The 16,855-nt window shown below is 56.3% G+C and overlaps 1 protein-coding gene across 2 annotated transcripts in view; it reads left to right on the top strand.

Annotated features, from left to right (window-relative positions):
• TNRC18 (trinucleotide repeat containing 18) overlaps window positions 1–16,855 on the top strand; it is an 83,137-nt gene that overhangs the window by 43,512 nt on the left and 22,770 nt on the right. For both annotated transcript variants that reach the window (XM_045075151.1, XM_045075152.1), the window contains 7 exons: window positions 879–1,054; window positions 1,585–1,721; window positions 1,947–2,075; window positions 3,741–3,912; window positions 5,553–5,913; window positions 9,613–9,885; window positions 14,531–14,779. In XM_045075151.1, the coding sequence (XP_044931086.1) occupies window positions 879–1,054; window positions 1,585–1,721; window positions 1,947–2,075; window positions 3,741–3,912; window positions 5,553–5,913; window positions 9,613–9,885; window positions 14,531–14,779 (1,497 nt within the window). The remainder of the gene's footprint in view (window positions 1–878; window positions 1,055–1,584; window positions 1,722–1,946; window positions 2,076–3,740; window positions 3,913–5,552; window positions 5,914–9,612; window positions 9,886–14,530; window positions 14,780–16,855) is intronic.

The raw sequence follows: 16,855 nt of genomic DNA on the forward strand, positions 1-16,855 counted from the left end.
TGTCCTGACTGTGTGCCTATCCACCCACTACCAAAAAAAAAAATTTAGAAATGACTAAAATGTCCTATTAGTAAAGAGTTAGTTATTTAGATTGATTAAATCTCCGCAGTGCCAGAGAATTTTAGGCACCTGTTACTGGGTCTGGCCATGTAAAGTTGCTGTTATTATGGTGTCTTTGATCTGCAGAGGTGTCAGTGTTGTAAATTTCAGGCTCATAACATGTGGTAGACATTCGTTTTGCCATGCTGCGTAGAGAGGTGAGGTGTTCTTCCGTGTTTATAAAGGATGCCCATGGACATTGCTTGTGTTCAAATACGGGCACATGTTTCTGGGGTCTTCTACCAGAATGTCTCCTTCGGCACTTCTGGTGGCAGGGGCACCTCTCTTGGGGAGGGGAAGATGTTCTTTCTTCACCCCTTTCTGCCAGGTTTGTGTTTCTTGTGTTCTCATATTAGCTTTACAGTTTATAAAACTTAACTTGGGCTCCTGTTTTTCTGGAAGTGAAAAGCGTGCATATTCCTCATGGAAAATGTAAAGGGCAGATAAGCGGAAAGAGGCACACTCCAGAAAGTACGACGACTTTGTGTAGCAGTGGACATTTGGAACGGGGTCATGCTGTGTGCTCCCCAGCTCTCGCTCGTTCTCATTTAGCACCATGCACCATTTCTTGCTTCTTGGAAAGGCTGCGGTGTAGTCAGCATCTTTGGGGCCACCATGTGGCCTTAGGCAAGTCCTGAGCTGGTCCTGGGCCTCATTCTCCTCCCTCTTTGGGGTCGGGCTGGCTGCTGAGTCCAGGATTCCTGCCCCCAGGCAACGCCTAGAATCCTCCCCCAAGGGCAGGCATAGACGCATGGGCTCACCTGCCTCCCAATGTGCAGGTGCAGAGCGGGGCCCAGCGGTGCGGCCCTCGCTGGAGAGCCTGCTGGCAGCCAGCAGCCACATGCTGAAGGAGGTGTTGGACAGCCCCTTCGTGGACCCACTTAAGAACCTGCGGCTTCCGCGGGAGCTGAACCCCAACAAGAAGTACAGCTGGATGCAGAAGAAGGAGGAACGGGTGAGGTGTCCCGGAGTGTTTTTGCCTGCCTGTGGGCTCTGGGGTGGATCCCACAGAGATGCCATCTTGCTGGGGACATGGCTGGCTTTGGAGTTGGAAGGGCCTGATCTCAGACCAGCTTCTGCCACTGACTTGCTGTGCAGTCCTGGGCGAACTCTTTCCCCTTTCTGGGTCTCAGTTTATCCGTGGGACAATGGGCGACTGCCTGATGGGTTGGGAAGAGCAGCCCTGGCTGTGCCCCTCGCTGCCTGTGGGCCCCGGGCAAGCACCTCACGTTTCTGAGCCTCCATCTATAAATGATGGGTAACGCGACAGGCCATGCTGCTTAAGCAGCTGTCCGGGGCCACACAGCCCTTGCTCAGTCCTTTGGACTTGGGTTTTGATCCCTATTCTGCATTCTGCCCACGGCCTTGGCTAATAAGTGGCAGAGACGGGGTTCGAGCTAGGGCCCCGTCACCATCAAGCCTCGCCACTCCTGCGGGTGGTAGGAGCTGGTGGGTGTCGGCATTCTCACCCCGCTCTCCCCGCAGATGTATGCCATGAAGTCGTCCTTGGAAAGCATGGACGCCATGGAGCTGGACTTCCGGATGCGGCTGGCCGAGGTCCAGCGGCGGTACAAGGAGAAGCAGCGAGAGCTGGTGAAGCTGCAGAGACGCCGTGACCCCGAGTGAGTGTGCCCCCAGCCGCATCCCGCGGCCCCGGCCGGCCCGGTGACAAGGCCGCAGCAGGCGGAGGCCTGCTTGGGCTCTCATAGGCGTTGGTGCTCAGTAGGTTGGCTGTGGTAGGCCATTAGAGGTGTGTGTGGACCTGAGTGACGTGTGCGTATCGTGTGTCCTCCTCCGCGCCCCCTCTACCCCCCAGGTTCACAGCCAAGCGTGTGATTCTTTTTAAGGGACAGGCGCGAGGAACCCCATAGAAGCTTGGCACGCAGAGGCCCTGGCAGGCCGAGGAAACGGACCCACGCCCTGAGCGCCCTGTCGCCCCCCCGCAAGAGAGGGAAGAGCCGCAACAGTAGCGGAAAGTAAGGCTGGCCCCTCGGTGGGTCGGGAACTGGCATAGAGCTCGGAGGGGAGGAGCACAGGCCCGCATAGGGCCTGCGTCTGGGCACCGGGGACCTCGAGTCCCTCGGACTCTGACCCGCCTGGTTGGTAGCTCTCAGGGAGCACAGTGTGCGCTGCCCGGGCCAGGAGGGTGAGCCAGGCGAGTGGCGAACGGACAGGCAGACTCATCCCCCCAGCAGTGAATGGCAGATGAGCCCAGGGAGAGAGGTGTCCGTGCTGTCAGCCAAGCCCTTCCCCCACCTTCCTGCCACACCTGCTTCCTTCAGGGTTAGGGACGAATTCCTGCCCTTCTCCACGTACCTCCTCCCTACGGAGGGATTCGCTGAACTTTCAGCCCCGCCAGGACGGGCTCTGACTTGTGCTGTCACTTGGTTCCCTGTGTGACTGACAGTGTTATTCCTGTCCTCCTGGCCTGACCCGTTGGCTTGTTGCACCTGAGCCTGTGACCCAGGGGTGCTCCTTTGTGTGTTCCTTGAGTGGTAGCAGAAACTGCGTGTGGCACCTCTGGAGGTTTTCTTGAATGGTGGCTGGAATGAGAGCTCTTCCTCTGGGCTGGGCTAGGGGGTGATGTTCCGATCTTCTGGGTGTCGGGAGTAGCATGAGCTGAATGAGGCCCATCAGAGCAGCGGGGTTGGAATGCACCTCGGCCTGGGTTATTGGGGCAGGGCAGACACTAGGCAGCCTGGTGCTTGGCTTGAGGAAGCAGAGGGGGCCGCAGGGTGGCTTCCGAAGGCACAGGAGAGGCAGTGGGTTGGCCATAGGCCTCCCCAAGGGCCCCCATGAATTGCATTTATCCTTCTCGGATGTTCCTGTTGGAGGAGAGGATGAAGACCGGAAGAAATTCCCTACAGCTGGCCAAAGGAGGGTAGGGAAGCAGTTCCTGAAGACAGCAGAGGTTGGGGTCGCCAGCAGGCAGCCCCTGCGTCGGAGCACGGCCCCCTGAGATGGGCACGCTTTCCTGCTTTTGCGTCACACCTGCATCCAGTGTTTATTGTGACCTTGGGCTGTGTGCTAGCTTTTTGGAGCCTGTTTCCCCCTGTGTAAAGAAACCAGCATGTAGAACATTGTTGTGGTTGGAATATAAAGCCCTGGCCTGGGAAAAAGCACATAGTAAGCAACAAGTAAATATTAGTTGCTTTTATTACTTGTGAAGGTTTAGCTTAAAGTAGGTAAGAGAAGCCTTCAACCTGGGACTGTATTCTTGACTGCGTTAATCCCAGGGGTGCAGGAGACCAGCTGGAGACCCTTAATCCCCCTCCCGTTCTGGGAGTTCTTTGACATTTCTGATCCTTGTTCTTGGCATGTTTTGATAAGGGGTGTGCATGTGTGTGTGAGTGAGTGTATGTATGAAGAAGCACGAGCGAGAAAGAGGCCAGCAGAGGATACTGCCGTGGAGAAGTGTTTCTTCTTTCCTATTAAACTCATTCTGCCCCATTCACAAATAGAATCCCAGCACCATAGCTTTGCAGGATCTGTTTCCCCAGATTCGTCACTCTGCCATCACTGTCTGTGCTTCGACATCCGGAGTCCAGCCTTCAGGGCCGTGAGGGCGGACCCCACCCCCACCCCCACCCCTTGAGTCTTTGCTGGCCAGGGTGTTGACCAGCTGTGCATCTGGGTTTCAGGCTGAGCAGCAAGCCTCTGCTGACGTCGGAGGAGTACGAGCTTGGAGCAGGCATGAGGAAGAGGCACAAGGGACCTGAGGAGGAACATGATGGCCTTGTTGCCACGGGGAAAGCGAGGGGCAGGAGCCAGCCTTGGGACGAACACGAATCCTCATCAGATTTCATGAGTCAGGTCAGTAAGCTGCCATCCTAGGGTAGAAGGTCTGGAAGGTGTGCCAGAGTTCACACTCCCTCTACAGGTCTGTTGATCATCCTAGTCCTGCACAGAAACTGTAGAAATAATTGCTTTAGTGCCAGAGGGACTGTCCTCCAGTTTTATTGGGCTGGGGGGTGGGGTGGGGCATGGATCAAGGCCCAGAGGAAGTCAGAAACTTAGAAGTAGCACAGCTTCAGGTAGAGCTGGGACTGAAAGCCACACCCCCTGTGTGTGCTCCATGACCCTTTGCTGAAGCCACGGAGAGAGGCTGCAAGTTCTTAACCAAATAATGCAATTACTGTTGTTTAACAGTGTAACTGTCTAATGAGCAGCTTCACCATTCCGTAGTTCTGAGAAACAAGGGCTTGATGCCATTGTAATTTCCTCGTGAACTCTCCAGGGGTAATGGGGTGAGAGCCAACTCCTTGATTTTTCTTATTTCTGCAGAGCATTGAAATCGTCCACTTAAGGCCCGTGTCTCTAAATACTAATGTACCTTGTCATCCCTCTTCATAAAGCTCCGTAGAAGGGAACTCTTTTCGTTGATTTGGCCATCAGAGGGAAATACATAAGGGAGACTGGATCCAGGAGGAGTTAACAGAACCAGTCTGTATGTCAGGATCCTTTATTTGCAAATCGTGAGGGATGCTTCTTGGCTGTTCAAATGACCCCATCCCTCCTTTCTCACCCGTATGATACGTTAACCGATTAAAGAAAAGACAGCTAAAGTGTTCAAACAAGGGGCGTTAATGGCTTTGTAACTGCACATTTCCTTTTTTTTTTTTTTTTTTTTTTTTTTAAGATTTTATTCATTATTTATTGGACAGACAGAGATCACAAGTAGGCAGAGAGGCAAGCAGAGAGAGAGGAGGAAGCGGGCTCCCTGCTGAGCAAAGAGCCCAATGCGGGGGCTCGATCCCAGGACCCTGGGATCATGACCTGAGCCGAAGGCAGAGGCTTTAACCCACTGAGCCACCCAGGCGCCCCTGCACATTTCCTTTTGATAGCAAACAACTACAGCAGACATGGCAACCAGGAATTTAATCTGAGAACTCGAATCTGCTGTTGACTGCTTCGGGCATCCGAGGCACACCCGAGGCATTCTCTTGTCAGCTCCCGCCTATTCACTTGGATGGGCCAGTTTAGGATGTGCTGTAGTCTTCCTGGGCTGCTTTAGGTGGTCAAGTTAAATGGATGAACCGTGCTAGGATTGGAGGTTTCTGTCTTGGTTGCATGCCTCCTCCTCCCTCTCCCCCGCCTCCTGGAGTATCAGCAGGGCCGCTTGCTTGAAGGGCTTCCCTAGGAGGCATGAGAGCGCCGGGGAGAGCCAGTGGCAGTGCCAGCATTAGCGATCGCTGCACCCAGGGTAACAGCACTGTGATAAGAGCTTCACGGGCCTCATCTCAGGTCACTTTCACGACAACCCCAAGAGGCCTGCCTGTAATTCTCCCCATTTTCCGGACCGGGGAGAACAGAGGCTCAGAGGGGTTGAGCAACTTGCTGGAGGCCACGGAGGCAGGGAGAAGGGCCCGGAGCCCCGCTTCATCAGAGCCCGTGCGCTGAAGCCCACTCTCGTCCTTTCGCCAAACATCTTAACCCGTGACTTCCCTCTACAGCTGAAGATTAAAAAGAAAAAGATGGCCAGTGACCAGGAGCAGCTGGCCAGCAAGCTGGACAAGGCCCTGTCGCTCACGAAGCAGGACAAGCTCAAGTCGCCCTTCAAGTTCTCGGACAGCTCTGGGGGCAAGTCCAAAGCGAGCGGGGGCTGCGGCAGGTACTTGACGCCCTACGACAGCCTGCTGGGCAAGGACAGGAAGGCGCTGGCCAAAGGCCTCAGTCTGTCCCTCAAAGCCTCCAGAGAAGGTAAACACAAAAGGGCCGCCAAAGCCAGGAAGATGGAGGTGGGCTTCAAGGCCAGAGGCCAGCCCAAGTCGGCCCACTCCCCGTTCGCCTCAGAAGTGAGCAGCTACTCCTACAGTAAGTAGCAGACGCCGCGCCGCCCCGGGCCGCTTCCTCTCTCCTCAGTCTCCTCTCTCTCAGGGGCGCTCCAAGGTCTCTCCTGCTTCTGCGCGGGCTTTAGGCCGGAAGTGTGGTGGGGTGTGGGGGGGCGGAGGGTATGGAAAGCGGAAGTGCCTGTGATTGGTGGGTGGGAGGGGAAGTCCGCCGGCTTGTGGAGGTCCTTCGCGCCTTTGCCAGAGAAGAGTCGGTGCGGAGGCCTTTGCGCGACAGAGTCAGCGGCTGCTCAGCCTCGAGCGGCCGTTTGCGACGGCGACGACGACCGTAGAGCGGAGCCTGCGCCCTCCGCCCACAGGCGGCTCTCAGTCCCCTGGCGGGGCGTTCGGAGGAGCAGCGTCTGTTCGCAGAGCGCACGCCGTGCCGGGCGGTGCTGGGCAGCGCACTGAGGGCTGTGCGGCCGTGTTTGCGTCTGTGTTTCCCACAGCACTCCAGGTGGCTGCCCTACGTTGTGCCCCGGGGGTGGACCGCCCGGGTGGGGAGCGTAGAACCTGGAGGCACCGGGAAGCGCAACTGTTGCTGGACTGAGGGGGGCTGCTCGTGGTCGTCTCACTGGCTGGAGCCTGCTGCATGGGAGCTCCTTCCCTGGGCCCTCGGGAAGGCGGCTTTCCTGAGCCGGGGTCCCCAGACTTGGGCCTGGGGCCTCTTCCTGTGGCGTGTAGTAGGTGCTCCTGGGTGTGCGTGCGCGCCTGCGCAATGGTTGGCCTTTCACGGCCTTCGGTGGTGGATAGTAGGTGCGCCTGGGTGTGCGTGCGCGCGGGCAGATGGCTGGCCCTTCACAACCTTCAGTGGCGCGTAGTAGGTGCTCTGTGTCCGCGCGTGTGCGTGCGCGCTGGCAGATGGCTGGCCCTTCATGGCCTTAGGTAGCGCATAGTAGGTGCGCCTGGGTGTGAGTGTGTGTGTGTGTGTGTGAGTGTGTGCCTGAGCAGAAGGCTGGCTCTTCACAGCCTTCAGTGGTGTGTAGTAGGTGTGTAGGGTGTGTGTGTGTGTGTGCGCGGGCGTGTGCACAGGCAGATGGCTGGCCCTTCACAGCCTTCAGTGACACATAATAGGTGCTCCCGGGTCTGTGTGCAGTCTCTGCTGGCTCTGGGACGCTATACGGCAGATGCTGTGTGTGCAGATGGCTGGTCTTCCATGGGCCTGTGGTGGTGGGTAGTAGGTGCTCCTTGGTGTGTGTGTGAGTGGAGCCCCAAATGCCCAGAACCCAGGCACACAAAGCCAGTGGCTGCTGTAGAAAGGCCTGGAGGGGCTTCGCATGCAGCTCCCACCAGTCCTCAGCAGGGTCTGTTGCGGGAGTCCCCATGCCCTGACTCAGGTGGAGGGCTTTTTTGTTTGGACTGCCTGGATGTGGGTATCTGGGCTTTTGATCGGCTCTTCTTGGTTTATAGGAAGAGTGGTTGGATGTGAAGTGCAGGAAGGTAGACACCTGTAATGCTATTAAAGTTTGTTTTCTTGAGGAAAGGAAATAAAGTGTTTATGGACTTGGAGTTAAATTCTTGTTGCCCTCACAGGACTGTTGTGAGCTCTAGTGAGTTCACGTTGGTAAAAGCTGGCTGTGGCATAAGTTTAAGCTGCTGCTGTTGTTGGTGTCTTTTGTTTTTGTTTTTGTTTTTTTCGTTTAACATTTGTATGTTTGGTTACTCAGGACTAATGGGTCTCTAGGGCTGACGTAGAGACAAATATGTGAGGTAAACAGCTCCTTTGTGCCTTATGTGTTGAGGACATGCTTGATTGCCATAGCTTTTGTGGCCCTCAGCTTTGGATGGGTATGATACGACTAGCTCATCTCAGAACTCATAGTCCCAGAGGAGGAGGAAAGAAGGACTCTCTGATATTTTCATCTCTGGGTTTTAGAATGTTGGAGGGAATGGGGAGTTGCTGTCTTGACTGCAAGAAGTATTCTGTCCTTGTACATCTGGAGGCCAGAAATGAGCTCAGTTTCCGAGGTCTTTGGCTTGCTCTGAGCCAGTGAGTCCCCTGTGTGCAAATGTTTGCACGCACAAAGCCATATTCGGATTGCTTGTCTATTACACCGGTGTCGAAAATTCCACTGTCCAGGTGAGAGAAGGGAGTTAAAGTTGCAGCAGAGCGATCAGATCTGTGTCCAACTAGATGCTGGCTATAGTAGGTAGCTGGCTCTGAGGAGAGTTCCTTGTTTAAGTAAGCTGCATGCCCAGTGCAGAGCCCAAGGTGGGGCTCGATCTCATGACCCTGAGTTCCAGACCTGAGCTGAGATCAAGAGCCGGCCGCTTAACCAGCTAAGCCACTCAGGCATCCCTCGTTTGTATTTTTCACGTAGGCTTTTCTGTAGGTAGATGAGAGGGCGCAGTCACAAAGAAGCCAAGAGTGTTTTCTAGCACAGAGATGGGTGGCAGGATACAGGAAGAGAGAAAACGGCTTTGTTTTTCAACTTTGGGTTGTTGGGGTTGGGAGACATGCATGCCTGGTGGGAAGCCAGCTCTGTCATCATCAACCTCAGTGTTGCCAGCTGGGGATGTGGGCTTGGGAAGGATGGACAGGTGTGATGGGGTTTGTCTGTGTTACCCCTGCCTAGAGTTCTGAGGCCATCCTGGAGTTGGGGTCTTAGTTGGAGTGGAAAGCATAGGTAGGTATAGGCGGAGGCAGCCAGAGGACGGAAACTGCCTCTGCCTCTGACTCACTCCCGCACCCGACACGTGCACGTGCCCATGTAGTTTCTTGTGGGCATGGAGATGGTAGGTGCTGCCAGAGCTTAGCTCTGGTCCGTTACTGTTCCTCGTGTTCAGCGTGGATTTTATCAGATCACGGGATTACAGTCTTTGGCTGTGGAGCCGTTTTTTCCAATGAGATCTTGCTGGACAGCCCAGCCCCATTTATAAAACGGATCAAAATGGCATGAGAACGTTTGGGTTGAGGTTGGAAGGGGCCAGAGCTGTGCCCGCTTGATGGTCCCCTTTCCCTAAAGCTGGGTGATCCTCTCCCCGGAAAGCTTGGGAACCCTGGCCTTCCCGCGCTGTGCAGGAAGGCAGGAGACTTGGGGGAAGCCAGCAGCAGTGTGCTGGTAATGACGCCCTTTGATAGGAATTCTTGAGTTGGAACATCACTTGCCAGTTTCCTTGGTGTGACTGCGTTCGGTGGCCATTGTGATGCTGCTGGGCGGGGAGTTGGGATGCGTGTGTGTGTGTGTGTGTGTGTGTGTGTGTGTAACTGCTCCCCAGTCTGCCTGCGCCGCCCAGCACGCCACCGCAAACTGCTCTTCTGGAGTAGAAGAGCTTTACCCGAGCCCTTCTTTTCTTGTGTCTTGTCTCTCCTCAAAAGGAGCCGTGGGCTGGGTTTAGTGACCTCCATGGCCCTGGCTCAGGCCTTCCTGAAAGTAGGGCTCTTGCCTGCCCTGGGGCCCGGAAAGGCTGTTGGCAGAGGTGGCTGCGTGGTGGGTCTGGAAAGGACGAGCTCTGTGAGGCCTGTGGCCCGGGGGCCTCCCAGGCCAGAGTCGAGTTCCAGGCCAGGGAGAAGAGGTCTAGGCGGTGGGACATGGCCTGTTGCACGGCCGGTAGGCACTCGGAGCTTTCTGCCCCGGCGCGCCAGGGCGTTCTCAGAGCCACTGAGAGTGACGAGGGACGCCAGCCCCTCCGTCTCCTCCCAGCGCTCCATGACTTACTTTATTAAAAACTACTTTGACTGCAGATACGGACTCAGAGGAAGACGAAGAATTCCTGAAGGACGAGTGGTCTGCCCAAGGCCCGTCCAGCTCCAAACTGACGTCTTCCATCCTGTGTGGCATGGTGGCAAAGAACAAGCCCCCCGGAGGCCCCAAGCTGACCAAGAGGGGCCTGGCGGCCGCCCGGACTCTGAAACCCAAGCCGGCCGCCGGCAGGAAGCAGCCCTTTTGTTTGCTGCTTCAAGAGGTCGAGGCCCGTTCCTCCTTCAGCGATTCCTCGGAGGACTCGTTTGACCAAGGTTACTAGCTCCAAACACAAAGTACCTTCCGTGTTTTCTAGCGAGAGAGAGAGTGAGTGAGAGAGAGCGCGAGAGAGCGAGCGAGCGAGCAGGAGATGGCAGGAGATGGCGGGCAGAGGTGGCCCACCTGGGACGCCTCGGGAAGGGCGGCCATCTTGGTTCTTGGCAGCGTAGCCTGCTGTATCCGCCTGAGTCCTTCTATTTTTGTTCTTATTTGTACCTGTATCGTTGTGATAACGCCACGGCCTGGCTCTTTTTGAGCCTTTATACGGACTGTTTTTAGTCTCCCCCTCCTCCGCGCTCCCCCTCTGCCCCCCTCCTCGCCTCCTCTGCCCCCCTAGACCGCAGGCCTGGGTCGGGTTCTCTCGGAGGCCTCCTGGGGGGACATTTTGTAAATGGAATTCTGTCGTGTGGGCGTGTGACTTGATGTTTGTACCGCGATTTTGGTAATACCAAGCTTTATTAAACATACCGAGTTCATTTTTAACTAAACCCGTGTGCCTTGTCTCTCTTGCTGTGTCCTTACTAGACCATTAGGTTGCCGCTCCCCTCATTCGTTCCTCCTTCCCCTCCCCCTGCCTCCCGCACCCCTACCTCCCCCAAGGGCTAGAGCTGGAAGAGGCTGTCTGCCACTCTTCTCTGTTACTCAAATATCCCTGGTAGCTGTTGGCATGCGTTCATTTCTCAGGCTTAAAGTCAGCTGTGCTCACCTCCAGCTTCATCTTTTTTGTTTTGTTTTGTTTTTTAGCTGCCTGTTTGTTTTTTTATTTTCTTAAAGCTCTATTCCTGTGTAACAGCGGTTTAAAAATATAAACACTTGTTTTCTAACACGTATTTCTGTTTTAAAGGGCGTGTAGGCAGTGCAGGGTCAAGACCATTTGCCACCCCGAGTTTTGTTGTGAGATTGGAAAGCGTGGGCTTCATTGCCACGTTGAGCGGCGGGGGGCCCGGGGCTTCGGAGAGAGCACTGGCCACTGAGCCCACAGGCCTGGTCAGCTGGCAGCACCCCCAGCCCATCTGCCTCACCTGTGAGGAGAGGGTGTGGTTCTGTGATCCCGGTGGACATCCTGGTTTTGGCGTCCCAGGGACAAGTGGGGGAGCCAGGGGATTCTTAAGTGTTTCCTCACCCTGGTTTAGGGATTTGCTTCTGGGTGGAGCCCCTTCAGGGATTCCCAGAGTCTAGTCCCTGTGCCCCCTGGGGTGGGGCCCGGGCATGCAGGGGCCCACCTGGACGGGAACTGGCTCAGGCCCTGGGACCAGAGGCTACCCTGACTCCAGCTGTGCTCCCGTTCCTGGTCTGCTTTCTCCCTGCCCGCACCTCCATCCTGACTTTCCCAGGTCCATTTGGGTGACCAGGAAATGGCACAGCAGGGAGCCAGATGCCCTTGGGACCCATGTTCTCTTGGGCTGCTGCGAGAGAATGGAGTTTGGGCCAAGGAAGTGGGGAATTCACTAACTGACCGGTCAGCCTCCTTTGCCCCGAGTCCTGGCCTCTGGACCAGTCTGGCTGGTTCACCGTTCTCTTTCCTCCCTCCCTGACCTGCTCTTCTCCCCTCTTGGCTCCTCCCCTTTAAAGCCAGAGTCCCAGCTTCTGTGAGTTGAAGCTCTCCTACCCCAGCCCCGACCCCATAGAGAAGCAGGCAGCCCCTTCAGATGTCTTGGCACAGGGCCATTTGCCCAGAGTGGGCAGAGGGAGCCAGAGGCCCCTCAGAGCAGGCCAGACGTGGCAGCGGAGAGAGCCCAGATAGGGGAGGCGAGGGGCCCTGCTGCACGCGTACACAGACACAGACACACACGCACGCGCACACACACACACACACACACACACAACGCTGGTCAGGTCTTGACAGGGATATTTGGGTAATAGGGTCTTCCTGACATCCGGTACTAAAACACCTGACTGCTTGGCTTTCTAGTGTCTGCTCTCTCCCCCCAGCAGCTTGACCATACCCTCCCCCTTGATCCCTGCCCATGATGCTTTGAATGTCTGTTTTGGTCTCTTGCATTTGCTCTCACGCTGCACTCTGGACGCAAAGCGAAGGCTGGGAGTAGGGCAGACAGCGCAGCGGGTCACTGAGCTTGGGTCCGAGCCTGGCTCGTTGCTCCGTAGGTAGGCAAAACCCTTTTCTTTGTGTCCCCCTGCACCTCCCCTCCTCGGGGTTTGCCCCCATCGGCTATGGCAGCAGCGGATTGCTTTGGCATTTATCGATCGGGTTTTAGAAAACCAAACCGAACCAAGCTACACCAGACGACCCCACATACCGAGCCAAGTTTTTTTGGTTTTGGTTTTTGTAAGAAAAAGTTTTTCTGTATTACCTTGGGCTGCTTTGTTGGGACTTTTCCTCCCTCTGCCCTTGGTAGGCTCTCTCGCCTCAGGTGTGGACAGCTCCAGAAAGGCTTCCTTGGTCCGGAGATACCCCCTCACCCCCGCCACTGCTCCCCCTGCCCCGCATACCCCAGCCTGAGCAGACCAGCCACCATGGGAAGCAGCCAGTGGGGGCTTTTCAGGCTCATAGCAGCCGGAGGTGGGGAGGGTCTCCAGAGACCACCAATCTTGCTTTGTGGGAAGCGAACCCTGGTTTTGGGTTTTTCCTTCCAAGTACTTTTTCCACGTCGAGGTGCGGGGATTGGGCTGCTGCTGGCTGACTGGTATCCAATATAGACATTCCAGGCATCCAGAAACCCAGAGCCAGCCCTCCCCCACTGTACGTTGCTGGTGGGGAATCTTTCTGGATGGGGGAGAGTTCTGGAGTCTCCACACCTGAGCCGCCAGGGAAGGTGTTCTCTAGAAGGGAAAACTGGCCACACGTCTGATTCTGTGCCCCCACCCCAGCCAGCCACCGCCCCCCCCACCGCCCGCCACCCTGCTCAAATTGGCCGACCCCAGGGAGGCCTGATGTGGGGGACCCAGGCGCTGCCGAAAGTCTGCCTACACTTAGCCTGCTTTGCCGCTGTGGCCCACTGGGGCGGAGACAACCATGTGATGTCCGCAATGTGGATGGATCGCAAGTGTGCACTGCCTGCTTGCCGCCTGCCTGCCCCGCTGGCCTCCATCCTGCTTCATCCATTGCTCTGGGAGCCGGACCTCCCCTACTTCCTCTCCCTCCTCCCTCTCCTCCCCATCCTCCTCTTCCTCTTAACAACCCTCTGTCTCTGCCTCCTTCCTTTCTCAACGCCCTTCAGGGATTCCTGCAGCTCACGTCCACCTCCCTCACCCCAGAGACCCAGGCTCCCTTGGAAAGTTGGGTAGGCAGACCCCCTGCCGCCCTTGGTGCACCCGGGGCCACCACTTGGGGCTGCTGGTTGCACCCAAGCAAGCAGAGGTGGCTCGGGGTGTGGCAGGAGAACATGGAGTTGGCTGGCTGTGTCTGCCCCTCTCCATTCCCTTAGCCCAGGCATTCCCTGCCCAAGATAGAGTGGGGGTGGGGGGGTGTATGGGCCACCTTATCTGCTGCAGAGTCGCCTCTGGCCTTGCCTGGCCCTGCCCTGGGCTAGTGGCCCCCCAGAGCCACCATCACGTGCCCAGCACTCCAGGCAGAGTTAGCGGGTGTCCCTGGGCAGTTAGCCCCCAGTGCCCTCACCTGCCCACTCTGGCGGTGTGAGGCTGTCTCCCTGGGAAGGTCAGGAGCAAGGTTGTAATCTCCCTGCAGTCTCTGTTCTTGGTGGAGAGCTTGGTTCACGTGCAGGGAACACCCCCTTCTAGGAGACACTGGGTGACAAGACACCCAAGGAGCCCTGGGTTTGAGTTCTGACCGAGTGCTCGGCCACGCCAAGCCTCAGTCCCCTGGCACAGAGTGAGGAGAGCTGACCTGCGTGCCCTCCCTCCCTGGCTCCTCGTAGATCAGGAGGCATAGCCAGCTTGTGGCTCCCTTGGCCCTGGGGACAGCAGTTTCTTTTTGTACAACAGGCTGGTCCTGTTTCTGTTTGGTCCTTGTTCAGCCTGCAAAGTGCTTTCTCCTTAGCTGGGTGCATGGCTTGGGAGGGCCGGCCCATGCCACAGATGAGCAAAAGTGCTCCCAGAGGGCCAGGATTTACCCCAGGCTCCCCAGCTCAGGGGAATCGCTGGGAGTCAACTTTGGACCCCAGAGCCTGCTCAAGAAGAGATAGAACTCTACCTTCTCCTGTCACTAGCCTCAGAACCCATGCCCCGCCACCCCCACCAGGCCCCTGAGTCCCTGGCACGCTCACCCCACCCCCTCTCCGCCCCTCCCTGGCCTCCTCTTTCCTCTTCTCCTGCCTCCTTTCTCAGCCTTCATGTTGTACGTCGGGGCGTGTGTGTGCGTGTGTGCGTGAGATGGTGGAGAGAGCTGTCTCCAGTCCTTGTCCGTGTGTCTGTCCCCCTCCCCACGGCACAGGTGCATGTTCGTGTTCCCCCTTACAGAAACCCTCTGATTCCCAAAGCTGCTGCCCACCTCTGGGCTGTCCGGGATGCCCGCGTCTTGGGCTTGCTTTGATGGGGGCACTGGGCCATTGGCAGGGGTGGGGGGATCTGTGGGCTGGTATCGGAACCACCCCCGGCTGATGAGGAGTGAGGTGCTAGGCTGGAGCCGTGCACCTCTCGCTGGTGCTCCGGCTGAGTCGGGGCGGTGGGGGGCGGTACCTGCTGAGGCCAAGGCTCTGACTCGCCCCCTGTTTTCTGCACCAGATGAGAGCTCCGAGGAGGAGGACGAGGAGGATGAGCTGGAGGAGGAGGAGGAGGAGGCCGCCGGCGGCTATAGGCTGGGGGCCCGAGAGCGGGCCCTGTCGCCAGGCCTGGAGGAGAGTGGGCTGGGCCTGCTGGCTCGCTTTGCAGCCAGCGCCCTCCCCAGCCCCACAGTGGGGCCATCGCTATCAGTGGTGCAGCTGGAGGCCAAGCAGAAGGCCCGGAAGAAGGAAGAGCGGCAGAACCTGATGGGTAAGTACGTACCCGCAGGTGGCACGCAGGGACACCACTGTCCCATCCTGCAGGCCGGAAATGGGCTTGGAGAAGGGTAGGGGCAGAGCTGGGGGCTGGGGGAGCCCTGCCTTGTGGGCCAGCCCCATATGAGCAGAGTGGTACTGGTACTTGCCTCAGGAGGGGGTTCCAGAGCTATGCAGGCTGACCTTCACTGTTCATGCCCCTGACTTGCCCTGTCATAGCCTGACTCCCCCATTTTAGGTGCCTGGTGATAGGTAGCTCCAGGAAGCAGAGAGGCCTCAGGTCTGCACCGTGGGGGGCTGTAGAAGCCCAAGGAGGCTGCTCCAGGCAGGGAATACCTAGACTGACCCATGAGAGAGAGGTGGGAATCGGCTAAGCATACTTAGAACTAGAGGTACAGGCCCGCTAAGTCTGGGCATTCGAGGCAATTCACTTGGTGAGATGGGCATGAGGCTTGGGGTTGGGGCCTGGAAAAGGTCATCACTGGGGGTGGTCACGTGCCCTGTTACTGTTAGCTGTGATTACCCTCCCATTTCCCTGATGGGCAGATGGAGACAGCTGGTCCTCAGGCTCAGGCAGGAGGCTAGGCCTTGTCCTGGCCCTACTTCCTTCCTCTTTACATCCCCAGCCTTCTTGAGACAAACAGGGGACCACCTTCTAGGCCCACCCCCATTCTCGCCTGGCCAAGTATCCCCTCATGGGGTTCTGGGGAACATGGGTGTTCAGGGTGTGCACTCACCTGGCCTCAGCCTGGTTAAGTCCTTGGCCTGGCCTTCCTGCCCTTTTCTGAACCTCCGGGGTCCATGTGAGGCCCTCTGGCAGGGGCTGTGACAGGGAGAATGAGCACTAGGATGCTAGCCTGTTCTACCCCCTGGATCTCCCCCAGTGCCCCTGGCTTCATGTCCTGCCCGCTATAGGACAAAAGCTCATTCCTAAAAAAAAAAAGCTCATTCCTATGGTCTGTACCACCTCATGGGACCTCATCTTTGGGGCAGCCTCACAGTCTTCAGGCCCTGACCTTGCCTCTTTCAGCTCTTCGTTCTCCCTCCCTTTCACCCCTACCATGTCCTGCCATTGTTCCCTGGGGGATTTGGGCCTGGCTCTTCTGGGCAGTGGCTCTGGCTTCCCTTCTGCATACTCCTCTTGGGTATTTTTCGTACATAAGCAGCTGGAGGGCTCTTAAAGCTCAAACTTGACCAGACCACTTCCCCTGCTGAGAACCTCTGACTGGTTCCCTGATGTCCCGTGGTCACATGCCACCTGTCTGACCCCTTCCCCATTAGGCTTGTGGCTACCCAGACAGCAGCATCCTGTCCACAGCCCCTGTCCTCATCCCTGAATGCATCAGCCATCTTAGAATTTGCAGGCTTCTGTGTTTTATCCCGGTTCTCAACTGTATTGGCAAAGAGTTCCCTTTTTACACTTTAAAGTCTGAGGGGTCTGTAGTGATGTCTCCTTTTTCATTGTCAAACCAGATAATTTGTTTCTGCTGTTTCTTGATCAGCATGACTGGAAGTTATCAATTTCACCAATTTCTGCTCTTTCTTATTTCCTTCCTTCTCTTTCGGTGTGTTTCCAACCACTTCCTATTTTTTAACATGCAGGCTTAGGTAATCAGCTTGGGACGTTTTCTTGTGGAGACCTTCGAAGTTCTCTCTGAAGCTTTCTTTCGCTGCGTCTCTCATGTTGTCTGTTGTCCTTTTTTCATTATTACTCTCAGTTCAACACATTTCTTAACTTGTGATTTCTACTTTTCATTCAGTGATTAGTTAGAAGTATTATTTTCCAAATATTGGTGGGGGTTACCTGGTTATTGTATTACTGATTTCTAATGTCATTCCATCTTGGTTAGAGAAAATACTCTGTAATTTCAGTCTTTTAAAACTAAAACATTGAGGCCATATGGTATCTCATAGTAAATGTATCATGGGCACTTAAAGAATGTGTATTCTGTAGCATCTGGGTGGTTCAGTGGTTAAGCGTCTGCCTTTGGCTCAGGCCATGATCCCAGAGTCCTGGGATCGAGTTCCGCATCAGGCTCCCCGCTCAGCCGGAAGCCTGGTTCTCCCTCTC

The sequence above is a fragment of the Mustela putorius genome, unplaced genomic scaffold, assembly GCF_011764305.1.
Source record: "Mustela putorius furo isolate JIRA1106 unplaced genomic scaffold, ASM1176430v1.1 tig00000139_pilon_pilon_pilon, whole genome shotgun sequence".
NCBI classification, from domain to species: domain Eukaryota; kingdom Metazoa; phylum Chordata; class Mammalia; order Carnivora; family Mustelidae; genus Mustela; species Mustela putorius.